The sequence below is a fragment of the Zonotrichia leucophrys genome, chromosome 2 (assembly GCF_028769735.1).
Source record: "Zonotrichia leucophrys gambelii isolate GWCS_2022_RI chromosome 2, RI_Zleu_2.0, whole genome shotgun sequence".
NCBI lineage: Eukaryota > Metazoa > Chordata > Aves > Passeriformes > Passerellidae > Zonotrichia > Zonotrichia leucophrys.
In genome coordinates, this window is record NC_088171.1 from 7,597,477 (window position 1) to 7,615,984 (window position 18,508).

General features: G+C 40.8%; 1 protein-coding gene across 1 annotated transcript in view; it reads left to right on the plus strand.

Moving 5' to 3' along the window:
* The window catches only part of ACTR3B (actin related protein 3B), a 28,484-nt gene extending 24,903 nt beyond the window's left edge, over positions 1-3,581 (plus strand). Inside the window, exons 10-12 of the mRNA XM_064703883.1 lie at positions 1,455-1,580; positions 1,959-2,042; positions 2,640-3,581. Of these exons, the coding sequence (XP_064559953.1) occupies positions 1,455-1,580; positions 1,959-2,042; positions 2,640-2,735 (306 nt within the window). The 3' untranslated portion in view covers positions 2,736-3,581. The remainder of the gene's footprint in view (positions 1-1,454; positions 1,581-1,958; positions 2,043-2,639) is intronic.
* The last annotated feature ends 14,927 nt before the right edge of the window (positions 3,582-18,508 follow it).

Genomic DNA, 18,508 nt, shown 5'->3' on the forward strand with positions numbered 1-18,508 from the left:
CTTGTTTCTCACTTTACAAGGTACAAACAAGATTTCCCTGATAATTTGTTGCTTAAAATCCAAGCATTTCTGCACCCTGCAAGTCTGAACACTTATTATGCATATCTTTGACTTTTTAGATCCATGTGCAGGCTGAAAACAGTGGGTCAGGGTTTCTTTCATTATGTGCACAGTCTTGGTCTGCAGTGTCAAAAATGTTACTGAGAGATAATCCTTGGACCTATGTACAATGAACTCCTGATCCGAGTTCCTTGTGGACATGTGTTAAAGGTTTTAGCACTGTGCAAAGGCACATGAGCAGTTTTGTCATGTTGAGTTCTTCTTTCTGATCATAAAATGCATTTTTGCTGCCACCAATGTTATGTTTTGAATCCCCCACCTTTGAAATTACTCCTGTGTTAGTCTGGGATGCTGCAACATGATCAGAATTAGGTCTGGGAAATTCTAAAATGTCTCTTTAGAATCCAAGTACAAGTCCAGGCTGAGAGGCATTTGGTTCTGCTCTGAAAACTGAGTAATACCAGACAAGCAAGGGAAGAGGCATCATACCTTCCTCTGTGCTGCAGTTTTCTGTGAAGGTGTGGTGCCTTTTTCAAGAACTCTGGAAATTAAAAAAAAAAAAAATAGAGTTCTAGATGATTTTGTAGATTCGTAGCTATGTACTATGAGACTTGAACCTTACTTAGTGTCAGGGCTAAAACTGCTTACTGTGAACATCCCCAGAGAAACTTCTTGATGTAGTGTCTTATTTCTGCTGCTTTGTGTATGTAGAGTACTAGCTCATGTTTTTAATGGAATCCTTCTTTGTAATAACCCATTCTGCATAATTGTATTTAAAGGAGAAAAGTAGGGGAGCCATGAAGTTCCTATGATTTGGGGGGTGCTGAAAGTGTTCTACCTACGTTGTCAGCTTCCTAATGATGCTGAAATTCAAACAGTCACCTCTGCAGTGCTGGCTGTTGGGAAACTTGCTTGAAGATGTTTGGAGAGCCTGGTTCAAGCATGGCTTACAGAAAGAGGCCATGAAGGTATTCAGCTAAGGGAAAAAGCAGCCTTTCCCAGGCTTGATTCTGTAAATAATTAAGGTTCTCAGCCACCTTTTATATAAACAACAAGATTCTCAGACCGTTTCCTCAAAAACAGGCAATATTCTGTCCTTGGCTGCTCTGGGAACAGATGGCCATTCTGGGAACAGATACAAAGGTTTTGAGAACTTTTCATATCTTGGTTTCAATAAAACTAACTTCAGGTATTGTAAACAAAAGAAGGAGCTGAAGTTTTCTCTACAGCCTATCGGGAGCTCAGGTTTTGCAATATGCATGAAGTGAATTAGCACTGTTATAAAAGGTGTTGAATTTGATCAATAAACTGGAGTTGGTGCTCATCAATCGGATGGTCGTCTCCCTTCACTTCAACAAAGATGGATTTACAGAATGTGTCTAATTTCTGCACAGAATGTGGTGCTCTCAGGAGGCTCCACGATGTTCAGGGACTTTGGACGACGACTGCAGAGGGATTTGAAGAGAGTGGTGGATGCGAGGCTGCGGCTCAGCGAGGAGCTCAGTGGTGGTCGGATAAAAGTGAGTGTGTGTTCCAAGTGCATTTATTACATGACTAATTACAGAAATCAACTTCAAAATTCTCACCTCACTAGTGAAAATATGCTGTAAAGTCAGTAGGATTTGTTTATGTGTTGTTAAAAGCACTGGTAGCCTTGCAGTGATCACATCTCTTTGTAAAATTACTGTGAGCAGTTTTCCTTCTAGGAGATGTGTGAGCAGTAGGCAAGAGGAATTTAACTTTGTGTCCTTCATGATAGTTATGATGAAGAGTTTTATGACTTGGTCTCCTAGGGGGAGCATATCTGGGTAATAAGGGATGTGAATGGAGAGTTAAAGGTGTCTGGTTCTGACCATGTTAAGTTTGAAAACCAACTGAATATGAACTGTTTTCCTTAGCCCAAACCAGTGGAAGTTCAAGTGATAACACATCACATGCAGCGTTATGCAGTTTGGTTTGGAGGTTCCATGCTGGCTTCAACAGTAAGTCTTCATCTAAGTTATTCTTAATTTTTATTGCATGTTGAATTCTGGGTGTATTTGATCTGAGTACTAAGTTCTAAACTTCATTGTGACAGCCTAAACTGTGTCACATTCTGCAATCTTTACCCAAGTTTTATCTCAGTAAAATTTGTACAGGGCAAATGGGAGCTTTGCTCAAGTAAGGATATCAGGAGTTGACATAATTCTAAAGTAGCTTTGATATGATAGTTCCAATATAATGCCTTTATTCTTTAAAACAGCACTAGAGATTAGTTAGGACTTCAGGAATATAGAATCCAAATCAATGGTCTTAAATTGAGAGAAGAATTGCAAGAGAGAAGCAAATACAGGAAAATGGGAGCAATTGCTGTCTGCCAAGTGGGATTTCTTACTGTTGTGTTTGAAAGCAGTCTTATGACCAAACTTTTCTTGATTAGTTGTATTCATATCCTAATATTTCTCATTTTATTATATTTCAAAATGTAATACAATGTCGTATAGCTGCAATCTAAAGAAATAGCAAGATGCTATTTATTTGTTGTTTTTTTCTGCTTACATTCTTATGCTTTTGGGGGGATCCTTTTTATATTTTTATAGCCAGAGTTTTTCCAAGTATGTCACACCAAGAAGGACTATGAAGAGTATGGCCCTAGTATTTGTCGTCATAATCCCGTTTTTGGAGTCATGTCATAATGCTCATCCAGTGGAGATAAGATCTCTGATACTGTGCTGGTGAAGAAACTCTTGCAGTGCAGAGGAAGGCAGCAGATACTGTAAATACTGAAACAAGATGTGGTTAACTCTGAGGCATTTGGATCACCGTTGTGCACTAAAGCACAGCTTACAGCCCCAAGTCATTTCAGTACCAGCCATTTCTCTGCTGACTACTCAGAGCCTTTCCTTCTTTCTTCCTAAATGTAATTGAAAATAGGTAAGTCTTGGTTTAGAAGATTGTGCAAATACTACTGAAACTGAATCTTGAAGAATAAGGCAGTGTTTTACTGCTTGTGGAAAGATCTAAACCTTTCCCACTTGTGCCCTGAGTTTGCAATCAATCCTTTAGCAATGGAGCACTAAATACCACATTGCCTTTAGGGGAGCTGGAATGGATACAGGTACCTACCCAAATGGAATAGATTGCAGGATTTGGGACAGTACTTTGTAAATGTAGGTTTTCATACCATTTTGTATTTTATGATATTGGTAGGGTGAATTGATGACTAGTTCTAAGCATGAACAGCTGTCAATGTCATGGAATGTGTTATGCGTTTCCAGGTGTGAGGCATGTATTGGATCAGTGCTGGTATATTTTTTTGGGGAAAAATAAAAGCCATGTATGATAGAAATGGATCTGTTCGTGTTTGGATGATGCAAAATGATTTACAGTATTGTATGAAGTTTATTATAGCCACTGTTCCTTTGTTTTGAATTTTCTGAAACTGTTTTTTAGGAGATGATGTTTTGTTTTGCTGTTGGTGAGTGGTGGGTGACACATGGGCCTTGCACCAGTGAAATAAAAGCTGTTAACATCTTTATGAATGTTTGTGGTAGTCCTGATTTACTCCCCCACTTCATCTCATGGGGTTGGCTTTGCATTTGTGTGTCATCTATGTGGGATCACATACCCTGAATGTAAAGGGACCTCTGGAGATTTCTGCTCCAGAATTGTTTAGTGCAGGGCTCACTTCAAAATCCTTTCTGTTTGCCCAGGGCCAGTCAAGTTTCTGTGAATGGAGGATCCTGAACACCTGGGAAAACTGTTCCTGGGTTTAACTATTCTGTTATGGGTACATGTTCTTGTGTTATGGACAGAGCTTTTGTTCTTCTGTGGTTTAAATCTATTAGAGTAGGAAATCCTGCTTGCCCTGTGCTTGCTGATATTTATCCTCTGTCAGCAGAGGTTTTATGCAGTTTGTGTAGCCCAGTAAGAATTTTGTAAGACAAATCAATTTGATTTGAGCATGCATGAAGGGATTGAGGCCAAGCAATTATTTCTTTAGCATAAGTTAGAAATCAGGCAAAATGAGACTGCAGGACTCAAAGCTGCTTGTGAATGCTTTTGAACTTAAAGCCCAGCACTCAGGGGAAGAACAGTGAAGCGTAATTTGCTCCATCCTCTCACTAAGAAAGACATGGATATTCTATTGCAATGTGTGCTGTTTCAGCTTGTTCCAGTGTCACATCAGCTTGTCTGTGTTTAAATCTGCATTTCAAGTTTGTCATTGTACTGCTGCCTACTTGGGATTTTGGCCTGTACAGCAGAATCCGGAGCCATGAGCACAGCATGGCTGAAGTCAGGCTTCAGAGGAAGAGTTACACATTTTGTGCTCTGAGAAAGTGGCTGCTGAAGCACCAGCACACTCACATGGTGCTACAAAATAAGTAATGCTGGGTAAGTAGCATGGGAAGTTACATGTGGCTTGCAGACAGCTCTAGCCAAGCATTAAGGCATCTTGAAATTTGCAGGAGGCAGGTAATTTTTGATAAAAGCTTCTGACACAATACATGGGCACCCATTTTGTCTTGGGGGAAAAAAAGCTTTCAGAAAGTGAGCAAGACTTGCATTGAAAACAAACCAGGAGATGTGCACATGTTTGCTCTTCATGAAAAATATATAGATAGTAAGAATGTTCAGGATGTTTGATCTGAAGCTGAATTTCCCTGTTCTTCAAGTTTTTGGAAGGCTGAACTACCTGCTACACTACAGACCCTGTGAGTCTATAACAGTCATTGGGCTGAAAAAAATCCAAGGTGAGATTAGTCAGGGGACCAACGCAAATGTGAGTTATTAGCCCCTCTCTTCCTGCTGTTGGGATAATTTGAGCTCAGCCTTTTCAGGTACATTTTATGGATTTGTTGCAAATAGTTAATGAATTGCCGTAGTGACACTGAAAATGATCCCCTCACCTTGTGTTTTGGGTGCTAACCTAAGAAGGAGCTTTTTGGCCTTGAATTCTTTTGGACAGAGGAAGGAATTGAACCCAAGACTCATAAACAAGAACAGCCAGCAGGTTCCTAGTCCAGTTCCAGGCACTTACACACCAGCATGGTTTCCTAAGGAGTGCCCTATGTAAACATAATCCATTTCTGGAGCTTGGTGAGAGTAAAGGTTTGCTGCTCTTACAGCTGGTTGAAGGGTTTGTGATCCTGCTTTGACCCTGGTGATCACAGGACACTTCTGTGAGGTCATTTGAAGTGTTAATCTTGCAGGTAACTTCACCCCATTCCTGTTTTCCTGAACACAATTATCTCTTAGAGTGCTCCACCATGCTTGTGGAAACTGCAAGTTTATGAATAGAACAATGAACCTGAGATCTAAATTGGTCTTGAGTTTTGCTGCTGCTTTCTAAATGAGTCTTGTGAGGTTGGGTCCTCTGGTTTGTTTGGTTTTTTGGGTTTTTTAATTGGTTTGTAGCATGCCATGAAAGTGTTTTTAGAAGCTCTTCAAAGATGTAGATCAGCATGGCTTGGATGGAGAGCCTGCATGGAGGCAGAGTTCGGGTAAGCTAAACTGCAGCAAGAAGTTCAGACTGATCTGGAGAGCTGTAATTGGGGCTTTTGGCTTTGTTGAAGATTTGTGATTAAAAAAAGGGATTACCTGCCCCCCACCACAGCCAGTTAGCAGATGATGTGTTCTGCCTTTGATTAACTTGGATTTGATTTGAGTCGGTGCTCTAGAACTGGAAGGTGTTGTTTCCTGCTATCAATCTTCTGAGCCTTTCCCTTTTTTTCAGTAGTATTTAAAAACACTTGAAGCTTTTATGAACCTGAAGAGCACTGTGCATATGTTCAGTGTGGTATTTTCAATTAACTACAATTAGTGAAGTCTTGACATGTACTGGAGTACTGATATTTCTGTAAATAATTCATTCTTTATGATTGCTGGGTTCTCTCTCATCTGGAAAAATTGCTGTTGTGTCAAACACGTGCTGGAGATGGAACAAGCAAAAACCTTATTAAAAACCACCAGGGATACTGGGCAGAGATATGCAGCCTCCAGCCTAATTGGAAAGTGTGTTGCTTGATATTAAGAAGTTCTGTGTGGTACCTTCAGATAGTTACAGAAGATGGAAGCTCAGGTAAAACTGTGAAATAGCCACTCTCCTCACTTTGATACACTGGTCTCCAGCAAAAGCATTTTACAAAAGGTAAAGAAAAAGTAGTGAAGGGGAATGTTTGTATAACTTTCCAGCTTCTTAGGTTTCTTTTCTGCAAGCTGAACATATGTGATGGAAGAAAGAATCAAAAGGGTATGTATTCATGTCTTGCTTTTGTGGGCACTTCTGTTCTTGCTGTTTCACCTCTGATGATTCCTCTGTCAATATCTGGGAAAGTCAGTGGAAAAGATTTCTCTTTGGCATTATTGATCCTGTATTGATATTGATACTATTCTGTATTCTTTTCCATTTATTAGAGCCACTTGCCATGTCAGTCTTGCCCATGCTGTACCACCTCAGGCACGTGGCTTCATTCCTGTGTGCTTTTTCCTGACCTTTTCCTAGGGACTGCCTCTTAGACAATACCTTAGCACCCATTGTGTGTGTGCTCTGACATTAGTGACAAATCCTTAGATGCAGCTGTCTGACATGGTCACTTGGGCTTCAAAAGTAGTATAATTACATTCTGAGGACAAATCATCTCATCCTAGCAGGTATGCATCAGAAGCAGTTGGTTCATTCATCCTTTGGCAGTGCTTCTTCCATTCAGTTAATAAAATTCTATGATATGATGCACAGATGCTGCATTTAATTCTTAAAGGCTCAAAGCTTGAGGAAAATAAAAAGAACCCACCCTGATTTTGGTCTCTGGGCACTGTTGGTGGAGCAGACTGAGGCAGTGTGGCTGAGTGAGCTGAGGAGGGGCTGCTGCACTTCCCTGCACTACACCCAGGAAAAATGCTGAAGGATGCTGCTCTACTGCTTTGGCTTCCAAACAACCTAAGAATTTTTACCTTAATGCTGTTTAAATGAACAACTTGTGTGGTCCTGTTTGTGTGTTCACAGCTTGGCTCTCCCTGTGCCAACCTGTTACACTTCCTGCCTATTTTTAGGAAGATGAACTCCTGTGAGCTGCAGCAGTGTTTAATTTGCCAGCATAAACCTGGTGCAAGGTAAGGGTGAGCTGGCACAGCTGTTCCCCTGTGCCTGGGGACACACAGAGCTGCCATGGTGGGATCTCACAGCACAGAGCTCCCAGCAGCTGTCTCAGCTGTGCCAGCGCTTGTCACATTGTTCAGGAAGGAGGTTTTGTCCCCTCTAGTCAGTCAGTGCTTGTAGAAGTGGCATTTGTGCCTTGCAGCTCTCTCCTGCTGGGCACGTGAAAGGCTCTGGAGGAGCCTGGGAACCCATCTGCTGCCTTCAGCTATTGCTGAGATACAGGTCAAGCAAAATCAGGACATTTGGATTATTTTTCAACTTTCCATTGAGTAAAATTGGGAAGAAGGAGGAGAATTCAGAGAATTCAGTAACTCTCTTAGGGGTTTAAATGAGATTAATATTTTACCAATATATTGCAATAAAAGCCTTTCATACTGTGGAGAGGCATGGAGTTCATATGGTTACCTGTAAATAAACAAACTTCCTCTCACCTCTCCTGCTTTTCTAGTGCTATTTCCCTTTAAATCCTCTTGAGTTCAGCTGGTGAATGTAATAAAGCCTTATTAGTAGTAATTGTTTCTCCCTTAGGCCTGGTTTGAGGGTGGGTGCTGCTTTACTACTTATTCCAGGAACCTGTTACATCTCCCCACTTGCTTAGACTACTCTAAATGAAAGACTTTACATTTCCCAACAACCATGGTATCTTGTGTTATTAATGAATTTATGGAAAATCATTAAGGAATTTCCCCCCTCATTTTCAATTTATCTTTCATTTTAATCCAGGCAGGGAAGTGACAGAGCTGCCAGTCAGGGGACGTGTTTCTCTGCATAGGAAAAAAAGTGAGTGGATGTGGATATGAAAAGTCAGTAAATTGAGGGTATTTATGAGAATTATTGCCTCCATATATCTTGAGTTTGTGATTCTTTTAAAGAAGTGGTGCTGTTATGTGTGTTCTGTCAGTAAATAAAGGAGCAGAATGGTTTAACTGGGAGGCTGTGTTCCTCTCAAGCAATTTTTCAGCAGTTTGCTGTGCTATTGTTTTTTCCAGCACCCTGTGGGGTAATGACAGGAGTTGCAGCCACTTTTACAAAAGGAAAGTTGTTCACTGCCTTTGACAGGTGGTATGAAGGAGAAATATATTTTTAATGTAAACCTGTATTGCTTGTAATTCTATTGCTGCTGATACTCTGCAGCAGGGTGCAGGTGTACTTGGGTTAGTTGCCATAAGAATTAGAACACAAAGATGTCTTAAAACACAAAGATGTCTTGCTTTGTCTTAAAACACAAAGATGTGTTGCTGAGGTGGTGGGCACCTCCCTGGCCCCCAGAGGAGCACAGAACTGACAGTGGGTGTGTGCTGTCTGGTGTGTGTGGTCCGTTGTGGTTTCACTCCCTTTTGGACTGAGTCAGCATCTACTGCAGTGTAACTCCTCATAACTTCTTCCAAAGAATTGCTAGAAATCTATTTCTGCCCTTTTCTTGGTGGTTGAGTCACATAAGTGGCAATTTATGACAGATTTTTTTCAATAGTTGTGTTTCTAGTCAGGTGCTCTTGGACACCAACTACTGATGCAACAAATCTGCACAGTGAGAGTAGAAATCCTGGTGTTTCTAGGCTGTGTATTGTGGTGTTTATGAATTGTTTGTTCTTTAACAGCCTGCATCCCGGGCTCTGCTGAAATCCTGGTGTTTCTAGGTTCTGTGTTGTGGTGTTTATGAATTGTTCCTTGGTTAACAGCCTGCATCCCTGGCTCTGCTGTTGCTTTTGCTCTTGCACAACTTCTCAGCCCATTTGCTCGTGTGGTTGTGAGCTATGTCTGTAATGCATTAGATGATATTGGCAATTAAAGGATTACAGCCAGGATCTAATTATGGCCCTGTGGAATAAAGTTTTCAATGATTCTGCTGCAGTCTGTAATTACACTGTGTGTGCCCTGGTGCCAAGGATTAATGGGGGGATTACAGGCTGTTTTCCTGTAACATGCAGTTCATGGATATACTGTTCACAACTCACTAGCTTTAAGGAGCTGCTGACCTCTCGTGGGGAATGTTATTAAAGGATACAGTCTAAGAGAAGATTTTGTGTGATGTTATGCTTGTTTCCTTCCCTAACCCTGAGTTTATCATGCAGGAACTGGTCAGAATAGCTCAGATCTTGAGTAGACAACCCTGAAATTGAAGTATTAAGGAAGTGAAAGCAGACAAGCTTCAGTAGCCAGCCCTGCACTGTTAAACTCACTTCTCTTTTGCACTCCTCCTTCACACCTCAGAAAAAGCTGTGGATTCCCCTTGCTGTGGAATGGAAAGGGAGCTTTCATGATATATTGTTACATATTTCACAAGTAGTGGGATATAAACATTTTATTTCTGTATATCTGGAAATAATGTACTCCAGGAACCTCTGCAATCAACACTTCTCTGAAGAACTGCAGTTGTTTAGTTGTAATGAAGATATATCTGTATATCTGGAAATATTCTGTATATCTGTAAATAATGTGCTTCAAGAACCTCTGCAATCAAGACTTCTCTGAAGAACTGCAGTTGTTTAGTTGTAATGAAGATAAATCAATGCTGGTGCCGTTTGAAATGGGTGAGAATGTAACCAAGGACTGTCTTTGGAGTAGCAGAAGAGTGCTGAGCTGTTGTTTGGAAAGCTTAGGCTGCTTTTTGCCAAATTACAGCACATTAACTAAATGCCATTTAACTTTGTGAACTTGCATGACTCTCCTAAAAAATTGCATCAAACCTTAGATTAATTTTGAAGTACATCATCTTGCTTCCCATGTCAGTTCTGAGTGGTTGAAGCAATGTTTGTAAACTAAGCATGCTCAGAGCCCTTCTGTGGCACTGAGTCCCATTTGCCTGACACAGCCTCTTCTTCCTCAGCTCCCTGGCTGTGCCAATGAAGTGACCACATCTGGGCTGCTTTGGGGGCTGCTCTCTGCACTGTGGTGATTCCTGAGCTGTGCTCTGCCATTCCTTGGCTCGCTGACAGTTTGCCATGGCCAAAATGGTGCTGTGGATCATGATCGCAATTTAATGGTGTAGTTGATGGCACTCCAGCACCTGGGAATGTTCCTTGGCGGTGTTTAATTTGCCAGCATAAATCAAACCTGTGTCTTTTGAGTAGCAGAGTGGTGCTAAATATTTCAAACAGAATGTTTTATTTTCCTAAGACCCCATAACTTTGTCATGCTGGTTTTTACATGAATCTGATTTATGGTTTAGGAGAGTGCTTTTACTGTAGTTGCTGAAGAAATGTGAACCTTGGACTGTCAGATGACAGTGATGGAAAAAGACTCTTTGGTTTATTTTAAAAGAAAATAATACTTTTTAAGACACTACAGTTTTAAGACATGATGGTTCTTAATGTCAGAATAGGATGTAAATGTTTTAAGTTGTACATATGTAAGAATACAGGTCAGCTTACGCTCCTGACTTTTTGTAGTTTTTGCAGTTTTTCATGGTTAACAGGATTTTTTCCTTTGTCTTTTCATTTCACTGTTTTGCATGAGTTACCATCGTGTAACCTCAGTAAAGCTGTCATTACAGAGATGTATCTAGCATTTAATTTGTCTTTGAGAGTTTTTCCTCCGGATGAGAACATGCGAGAAAGGAAGAACCATCCTCCCTGACTTCCACATTTCGCTGGATGGCTTTACAGAACTATCAATTGAGCAATTTGTTCTGCAGTATTGCTACAAATAAGGCCTGGCAGCTGGAGCCAGCCTGCTGTGTGGATGGCATGAACATTAAAGCTCTTCTGTCTTTCTCTTCAAGCAGAAACTGCTTTGAAACTGTAGTAAAAATTCTCCTTTGTCCTTTTGTGTCTGTATGGTATTTTCCCTCTTCCCTCTGCCAAAGTTTTCTTCTGCCTTGGTCCTAAGAAGTTGGCATGGATGTTTTGATTAAATGATTAATTTAATGAGAAAGATTAGCTGTGACAAAATGTGACTTTTCAGTGGAAAGGAGAAGACTTTTTGGGCAACTCTGCTACAAATAGTAATTTTTGAAAACAGGGAATACAGTTCTCAGTATTTGGCAAGATGCAGTCTTTTGAACCTGTGCCTTCTCAAATGGATCCAACTAATGAAATAGTAAAGCAGAGTTAAATAACACTGCTAGATGCAGTTGCCATTGTGGTTTGTGTAGTAGCAGAAGAGCAGTGAAAAATCAACTGTTAATTGTAGTCATAATATTTTCTGAAAAATCATTTCCTTAGGTTTTTTTGTCCTGAGATGCCTCAGGAACAAAATGTAAACATTGATTATCTGCTGCTGTGGAATGCAACAGGTGCATCTGTGATTGGTCTCATGTGGTTGTTTCTAATTAATGGCCAATCACAGCCCAGCTGTCCAGACTGTCTGTCAGTCAGACAGATACCTTTGTGATCATTCCTTTTCTATTCTTAGCTAGCCTTCTGATGAAATCCTTTCTTCTATTCTTTTAGTATAGTTTTAATGTAATATATATCATAAAATAATAAATCAGCCTTCTGAAACATGGAGTCAGATCCTCGTCTCTTCCCTCATCCTACGACCCCTGCGAACACCACTGCAGTTAATATCAGCAGATGACAAGTTTAGTGGTGTCATTGTTTTCAAAGCCAAGCATTGTGGCATGCAGGTAATATAAAAGAAGGGCCTTACAAAACCAGGCCTTGCTCTGCTGAATTACCAGCCAGCCTGTAAGTTCCTATAAGAAAGAATCAGAGGAATGAGAAGCAGTTAGCACAGCAACCTATTCTGGTAAGAGAACTGTTTGCACCTGCAAAAACAAGGAGTCTGTCCTATGAGAATCCACAGAGAAAATATGTAAACACCTGGAGAAAGAGGGAATATTAGCATGGATACTACAAGCATTTTCTAACCAATGAATTGAGTGGCAAGAAAGTTATGAACCAATTAGAGTTATATATGAGGTCTCGTAAAATGTATAAAAATGGGCTGTAACATTAAAGACTGGCTTTTCTGCATGAAGAAACTGAGTCCTGTCTGCTTATTACTACAACAAAGCATTGCCTTCTTTTTCACACGTTAGGCTGTATGCTCACAGTTAGAACCAAAAAAGCAAATCTTGCACAGAATAGTAATTGAAATCCATACAGTGAGTTAGAGACCCTGGGTCATGAGTACTCCAAAGTCTTAATAACTGAAGGTAAGAGTGAAATTAATTCCCCTTTCCTCTCCTGGTGCTGAATGTAACTGGGGAACAGCTCAGTACAACCATCAGTTAAACTGCAAAGATATAAACACCTGAAACATGAAATGAAGTAAACTGCAGCACAGCCAACTCAGTTCCTTCTGAAGGGAAGGTCTGCTTGTTCCAATCATGATTTGTGCCACAGGCTTTTATAGCAGCACTAAAAATCTTATAAAAATTGTATTAAAGATCAGCCACCCTTAAACATATTAGGCTTCCAGCTGTGAGCGGATTTGTCACAGAAGCCCAGTGAGTTTTGTGTGAGGTTCCTAATTTTATCTTTCTTTAATTGTGTCTATTGTAATAATAAAGCTATTTCTTGCTCCTGGGTGCGTACAGAGCAACAAGCAACTTGCAATTAAATGCATGTTTGGGTCCTGGCTGTAGCACTTAGTGATTCATGAGGCATTGTGTTTTCAGAGGCAAAAAGAAAATTTTGCTCCAGAGAGTGCACTTTAATTGTTTAAATAGGTACATTAAACTTTTACACTTGAATAATAAATTGTATGGAAGAGTTGCTGCCTCTTTGCAGGCACTTTTTACCTGTTCCAGCCACCACCAGAAATCATCAGGCAGAGCAGCAGCTCCCTGAGACCATTCAGATCTTTCTGACCTGAGGGGTTGGTGTTCCTTGTTTGGGATTTCTCCCCCATCTGAGGGATGGTCTGTAGCTTCTGAAGGTAGCTGTCACTCTAACCAGACACCCAAAATTAGGTACTGATATTTTTGTTGTTTATTTTTGGTTGGTTGGGTCGTTTGGATTTGGTTTGGGTTTTTTGTTTTGATTTCATTTTTTGTTTAAAGGAAGGATTCATGATGAACTGCTCAACCAGAGTAGGTTAGTCCAAAACCCAGTTTTGATAAAACACTCTTTAATGACAGGCATTATTTTTTGTGAGGAAAATAAAGCGTTTCAGTCCCTAAACTGAAATCGTTCTTTTCCAAATGGTGCTAATAAAAGTATTACACATCAAATGATGATTAAACTGCACTTCTGCTGTGATTGCCTCTGGTTGGGATTTTCCTTTCCTTTTGGACTACAGGCAAGTGCTTTCTGGATTTTTTTTCTTTTTTTTTCTCATTTTTTAAAATAAGTTTTCATTTTGTTTGATCCTCTCAAAAGTTTGCTCAAAGTGCTATTTTGGTTTTGTGAACTCGAGTAAATCTAATGTTTTGACCATATTGTGTACTTCCAGAGATGCACTCAGCACTCTACCAGGCCTCCATGGTGGTAATTAACAACAGATACTAATTTTCTTCAATCCAGATGATCTCTGATACCATCATGGGAATGGTGAGTGCTGACTAGGAAGGCAAACATATGGCAGCCTGGCACAGCTGCTCAACATGAGCATCTTTTGCTCTAGAGCTCTCAGATTCTTGGCCTTGTTGTCCATTCTTTTGGGGTTTTCAGCTCTGTGAAAAGCAGCAGAGTGGAGCTAGATGTGAGCAAATCCTCCTGGAAGCAGGGGGTATTATGAAAAATTTACAACTTCTCCTCCTCCTGAAGATGTCAGCTCTTCTGTGAGGAAGGTATTCATCACATTTGATATTCCTGATTCCTGAGTGGATATTCAGGTGGCTCAGTGTTTTGTGCTGAGAAAACAGGGTTATAATCCTGAGATGACGTGCTGTGTTCTAGGACAGAGTTCATCTGTTTCACTTTATGATTCTCAGGTATCTGAACCTGAGCTCATCAGTTTTGGTTCTCTTTGTGATCCAAGGAGGGAAGTGTTTGCTGCTGAGTGCAATTCATGTAGGTCTGAAATAGGTCAGAGCAACGACTCCATGGCGCTGGCTGGTTCTTCCCATGCAGTGAGATCAAGACATGCAGCTGGAACTGAGTGAGAAGAGTTTTCTTCAACTCAAATCTGTGTCACAAGCTTGGGTGTATATCTTCTGCTGGTATATCCAGTCTCTGACAAGGACAGACATGTGCTCACCCTTCTTCAGAAACAGCAGGCTTTTCCTGAGTCCTGAGAGGGTCAGATCAGGACTAAAATCTCTGAGAGGCTGAGAAAAGCTGTTTACTTCTAGAAGCAGGGAAAGAAACTGCATTTCCTAATGAAATTTCTGGTAATGTTTTCATGCTGCCCTGAATTTTGAGTTGATTCAGACATCCATTTACCAATTACCAGCTGGTGGTAGCACTAAATTGAGTGTAACCGTCACGATCAGATAAACTGTGAGTGTTTATTCTTTCCATGCATCCTTTCTCCATTATTCAGTGGTACTTTGTGATGCTGTACTTTAGCTGCCCCATGGAATTTGTGTGAGTGTGAATATTGCATCTTATCAAAGGCATGGGGTTGATGTGCAGTGTCAGAGCTGAGAAGGTTCATTTCACATTGTTGTTGTTTGTGCCAGTACTGCTTATGTTTAAAGAACTCCTTTTGATGTCTTTGAAATAATTTTACTCCTGGACTGTAGCTATTCTTGGGTCCTTCCATATTTTTGTTTCATGAATCTGTTTTTAATGTTATTTTGCTTCTTATCTTCACTGAGCTGTCAGCATCTCTTCCTTCTAACAAACAGGGCAGCAATGACTTGCTATACTGTGATTTATCGAGGGCTGGGGACATCAAACAAGGCATTTATTATAGCTTTGGATTTCAATAATAGGGAGTTCAGACACAGGGATTCATCCTTTTTATCCTAAAGGCAACTGTTAGTTCATCAGTGACTGTAATTCCTGTTTCTGGGTCTGCATTTCTTTCCACTTAAAGCAAAGAACAAACTCCTAAATAGCTTTATGAATTCATGTCATATAAGTTGGGATTGCTTTAACCTTTTCCAAACCATGAATTAGAGCTTCTAAGAAGAAGCAGACAGATGAGGAGGAGGAGAGCAATGTGTTTAACTGTGAGCACATTGAAAGAAGATTGGGACTGAATCCTGACCACTCCTTGGGAGGAAGGAGAGCAGGCAGTGGAGCCTGTTCCATCATTATTTGTTTGCTAAATGGATGTTAAGATAGGAGGAGCCAAAGGAATACTGTTACCTTGAACCTGATCTTTTGTTTTTATGATAATCTTGATGGGAATTTCTTGACCTAAGACAGCCACACCATGGCTTTGCTGCATGGAGCGTTTTGAACAGCTGGCCTGCTCCTTTGGACATCTCTGGTTGCCTGTGGTTTTGATGAGGAACTGACAAGTATTGGCAGGGCTTTGAATGACAATACCCAGCTCAGTGGTCCTTCTCTTGTCCTTCCACAAGGGTGATGTGGTGCCAAGGGTTCTGGTAAAAAAGCTGTGCTGTGGTTCCTGTGGTATGGGCTAAAGTCCCTGTGTGATCTCTTTGCTGTTGGTGTAGCAAAAGGAGAAGTAAAGAACTTTGAAGTCACAAGCATCACCTTCATATAAAGTTTAAACATATAAAGAGTTCCCAATCCATTGGCCAGAAGTTCAAATAATCCCTTTAAGCCAGTCTGAAGCATCTCAGTGGTCAGTCCAGCATTGCTGTTCAGGACATTTGGACAAGTCCAGCTTGGTGGTGTTTTCATTGGTGCTTAAAACTGAATGTGGTGCTTCTGTTCCCTGTTCTGAGCTGCTGTGTGATGGCTGTTATTATACAGAGCCCATCTATCATTCCAGCCATTCAGCTGCACAGTATCCAGCTATTTGTCTTGCACACTGAAAATTACTGTCAAGTGTCCTGTTTGTTCAGCCAGGTTTGCTCCTCTGCAGTGAACAGCAGCAATTGCCTTTGACATCAGACACTGTGTGTCAAGTGCCTCAACATTTTGAGGTGCACCCCGAGTCCCTCATCAAAAAGATGTGATTTGACTGGTAAAGGTAAATTAACCCATTAGGATTGACTCCAAAGAAGCAAAAGGCAGGTGCTGTTACCTACAATTATTTGTGCCATTCTACCTGCTCTTCAAGCCATATCATGAACTGTAATGTTAAAAAGGGCAGAGAACAAATTCTGTGTCACAGGAATGACACCTTCCACTTAGATGTGGGTTTTATTTTTAAAGTCAAGGATTGTTCAAGATGACTAAACTTTGATGGCCTCAGGTGGGGCAGCAAAAGCAGAGGACAGTAAATGACTTGCTGTAGGAAGTACAAAGGGTCAGTGGGGGTGGTAAAGTATCAAAGTAACCTCTCCAATTCCAGACTGGAGCATTTTCCCTGCTCACACACAGGGCTGTCAATATTCTCTTGCTCTGGGCTGCCACTTTCCTAGGACATTACTCTGAGGATAACCTTCTAATTAAATTGTTTACAGACAGGTGATTTGCTGGGCTACCTGCACTGTCTTTCTGCTTCATTGACTAGGAGTGCTGGGTGCATCACTTTAGGGCTTTTAGGTTCTTTGCAGGAAAATTTTCCCTGTGAACACACCAGGGAAAATGCAGCAGCTCAGTCTGAGCTGACCTTTCCTGAATCAACATAAGCAGTTCAACTATTGGTCCTTTTGGACTGTAGTGTCGCTTTTCAGGACAGCACCATTTTCTACAAATGGAAGTCCATCACTTGGAATTCCCATATGCTCTAATGGTGTCTTCTGAATGGTGTCCCACAGTAGCTATGGCATGTCAGTATTTCATGGGTGAATGCTCCTGAATAATGCTCATTTATTTGTTTATTTGTTGGCATCTTTAGAGCAAAGTTTGTGAGACACCAGCCTGCATGCAGAGGCAAACATCTCTTACCTCCTTGGCTGGGAAGGATCCTGACAATGTTCTGGCAGCAAGGGATGTTTGGGAAGGAGTCACCTATGGAAAGCAGGCACTGTAGAGAAGGCAGCAGCCAGGATCAAGCAATTTGTTTTCTTCAACCTAGAAACAGAAGAGCAACAATAGTGGCTGAAAACAGGATGTCCTGTTCCTCACTTGTACTGGGGAAGGTGTTTCAGGTTATCCTCTTGCTTGGGAGCACAGCATAATTCTCTTAGTCAAGCTGTTCTAAATAATCAGCTTGACTTATTATTTATAGGGCTTTCTCAGGGAGTCAAAATCAGTGTTAATTCACTCCAAATGGTTGCATTTGTCTGGATTGAGTTGACTTTTGAGCACAAAGGGTTGTAAGGCACAGAGGCATGGGGAGGAGGGTTGTACTGACATTTAATCTAAAGCCCATGGCACCTGATGCTGTTTTGGTTGCATGCCTTTGCTCCACAGGTCCTGCTGTGCCCAATTCTGTGCCCACCTTCTTTTGGAGATTGCTAGGTTTATCCCAGCACTGCCTTGTGTCCTGCTGATCACTGCAGTACTTCTGGTGGTCCTCAGCAAGAACCGGAGCTGCTGTGAAGGTTCATAATGTGGGAGAAGATAGACTGATTTATTCTGTGGGATCGATGGGGAAAGTTTGCTTATTGCTCTGTAATTTTCTCTAGGGAAGTTGCTAAAAGTTCAAATGCTTTTAAAAAGCTGATTTACTTGTTGTTGTGCTTAACTTGGATAAGAATATGAAAGCATTTGGTTTTCCTACTCTTAATGAAAAAAAGTTTGTATGAAGAATTTCCCAACAGCCATCCACCACTACCATCATGAACAGTCTGCATTGACCTGTTGTCTCCTGCTTTCTAGTCAGCTTTAAATCCTACTTGAAGTATTAGGATCCTGTAATTATACTTAATAATTTAAAAAAATTCCAAGCTTTTGGCCAGTTCATTGCATGAAGTTTTAACTGATGCAAATTTATTATTCCTCTCCTAACATTTGTATAAGCAAATGGAATTTCACCACTGCAGTTAGCCTACAAGATGAAAAGTCATAGATACTGAACAGCAATTTCCTTCATTACTCTGTTTTTTGTGTAAGTAAAGTGCTTCTGGTATATTGCCAACCATTTTTTTCCAAGGTCATTTCTATTAAATGTATCATAGTGCTTAATTCTGCTATAGCAGTGCCTGAGTTGAATTAGGAATCCCTATATGTTGTAACAATTTATTTTGAAAGGATACCTTAGTAATACTTCTCAGATGAGTGAAATGTCCAGGTATTAATAGGTACACTTTTCCAGGGATTTTTGAAGATGGTAAAAAAAGCTGTCGTGCACCTCAGTGATCTTGGCTGAAATTTAACTGGGACACTTGTTGGAAGTGTGGAGGCAGCCCCAAGTCCTGGGCTTGGTTTGCTGTCTCCATTACAGAAGTGAGTGGAAATCAGAAGAGCAGAGCTTTCGGGAGATGTCAGTAATTGGGAAACTGATGGACAG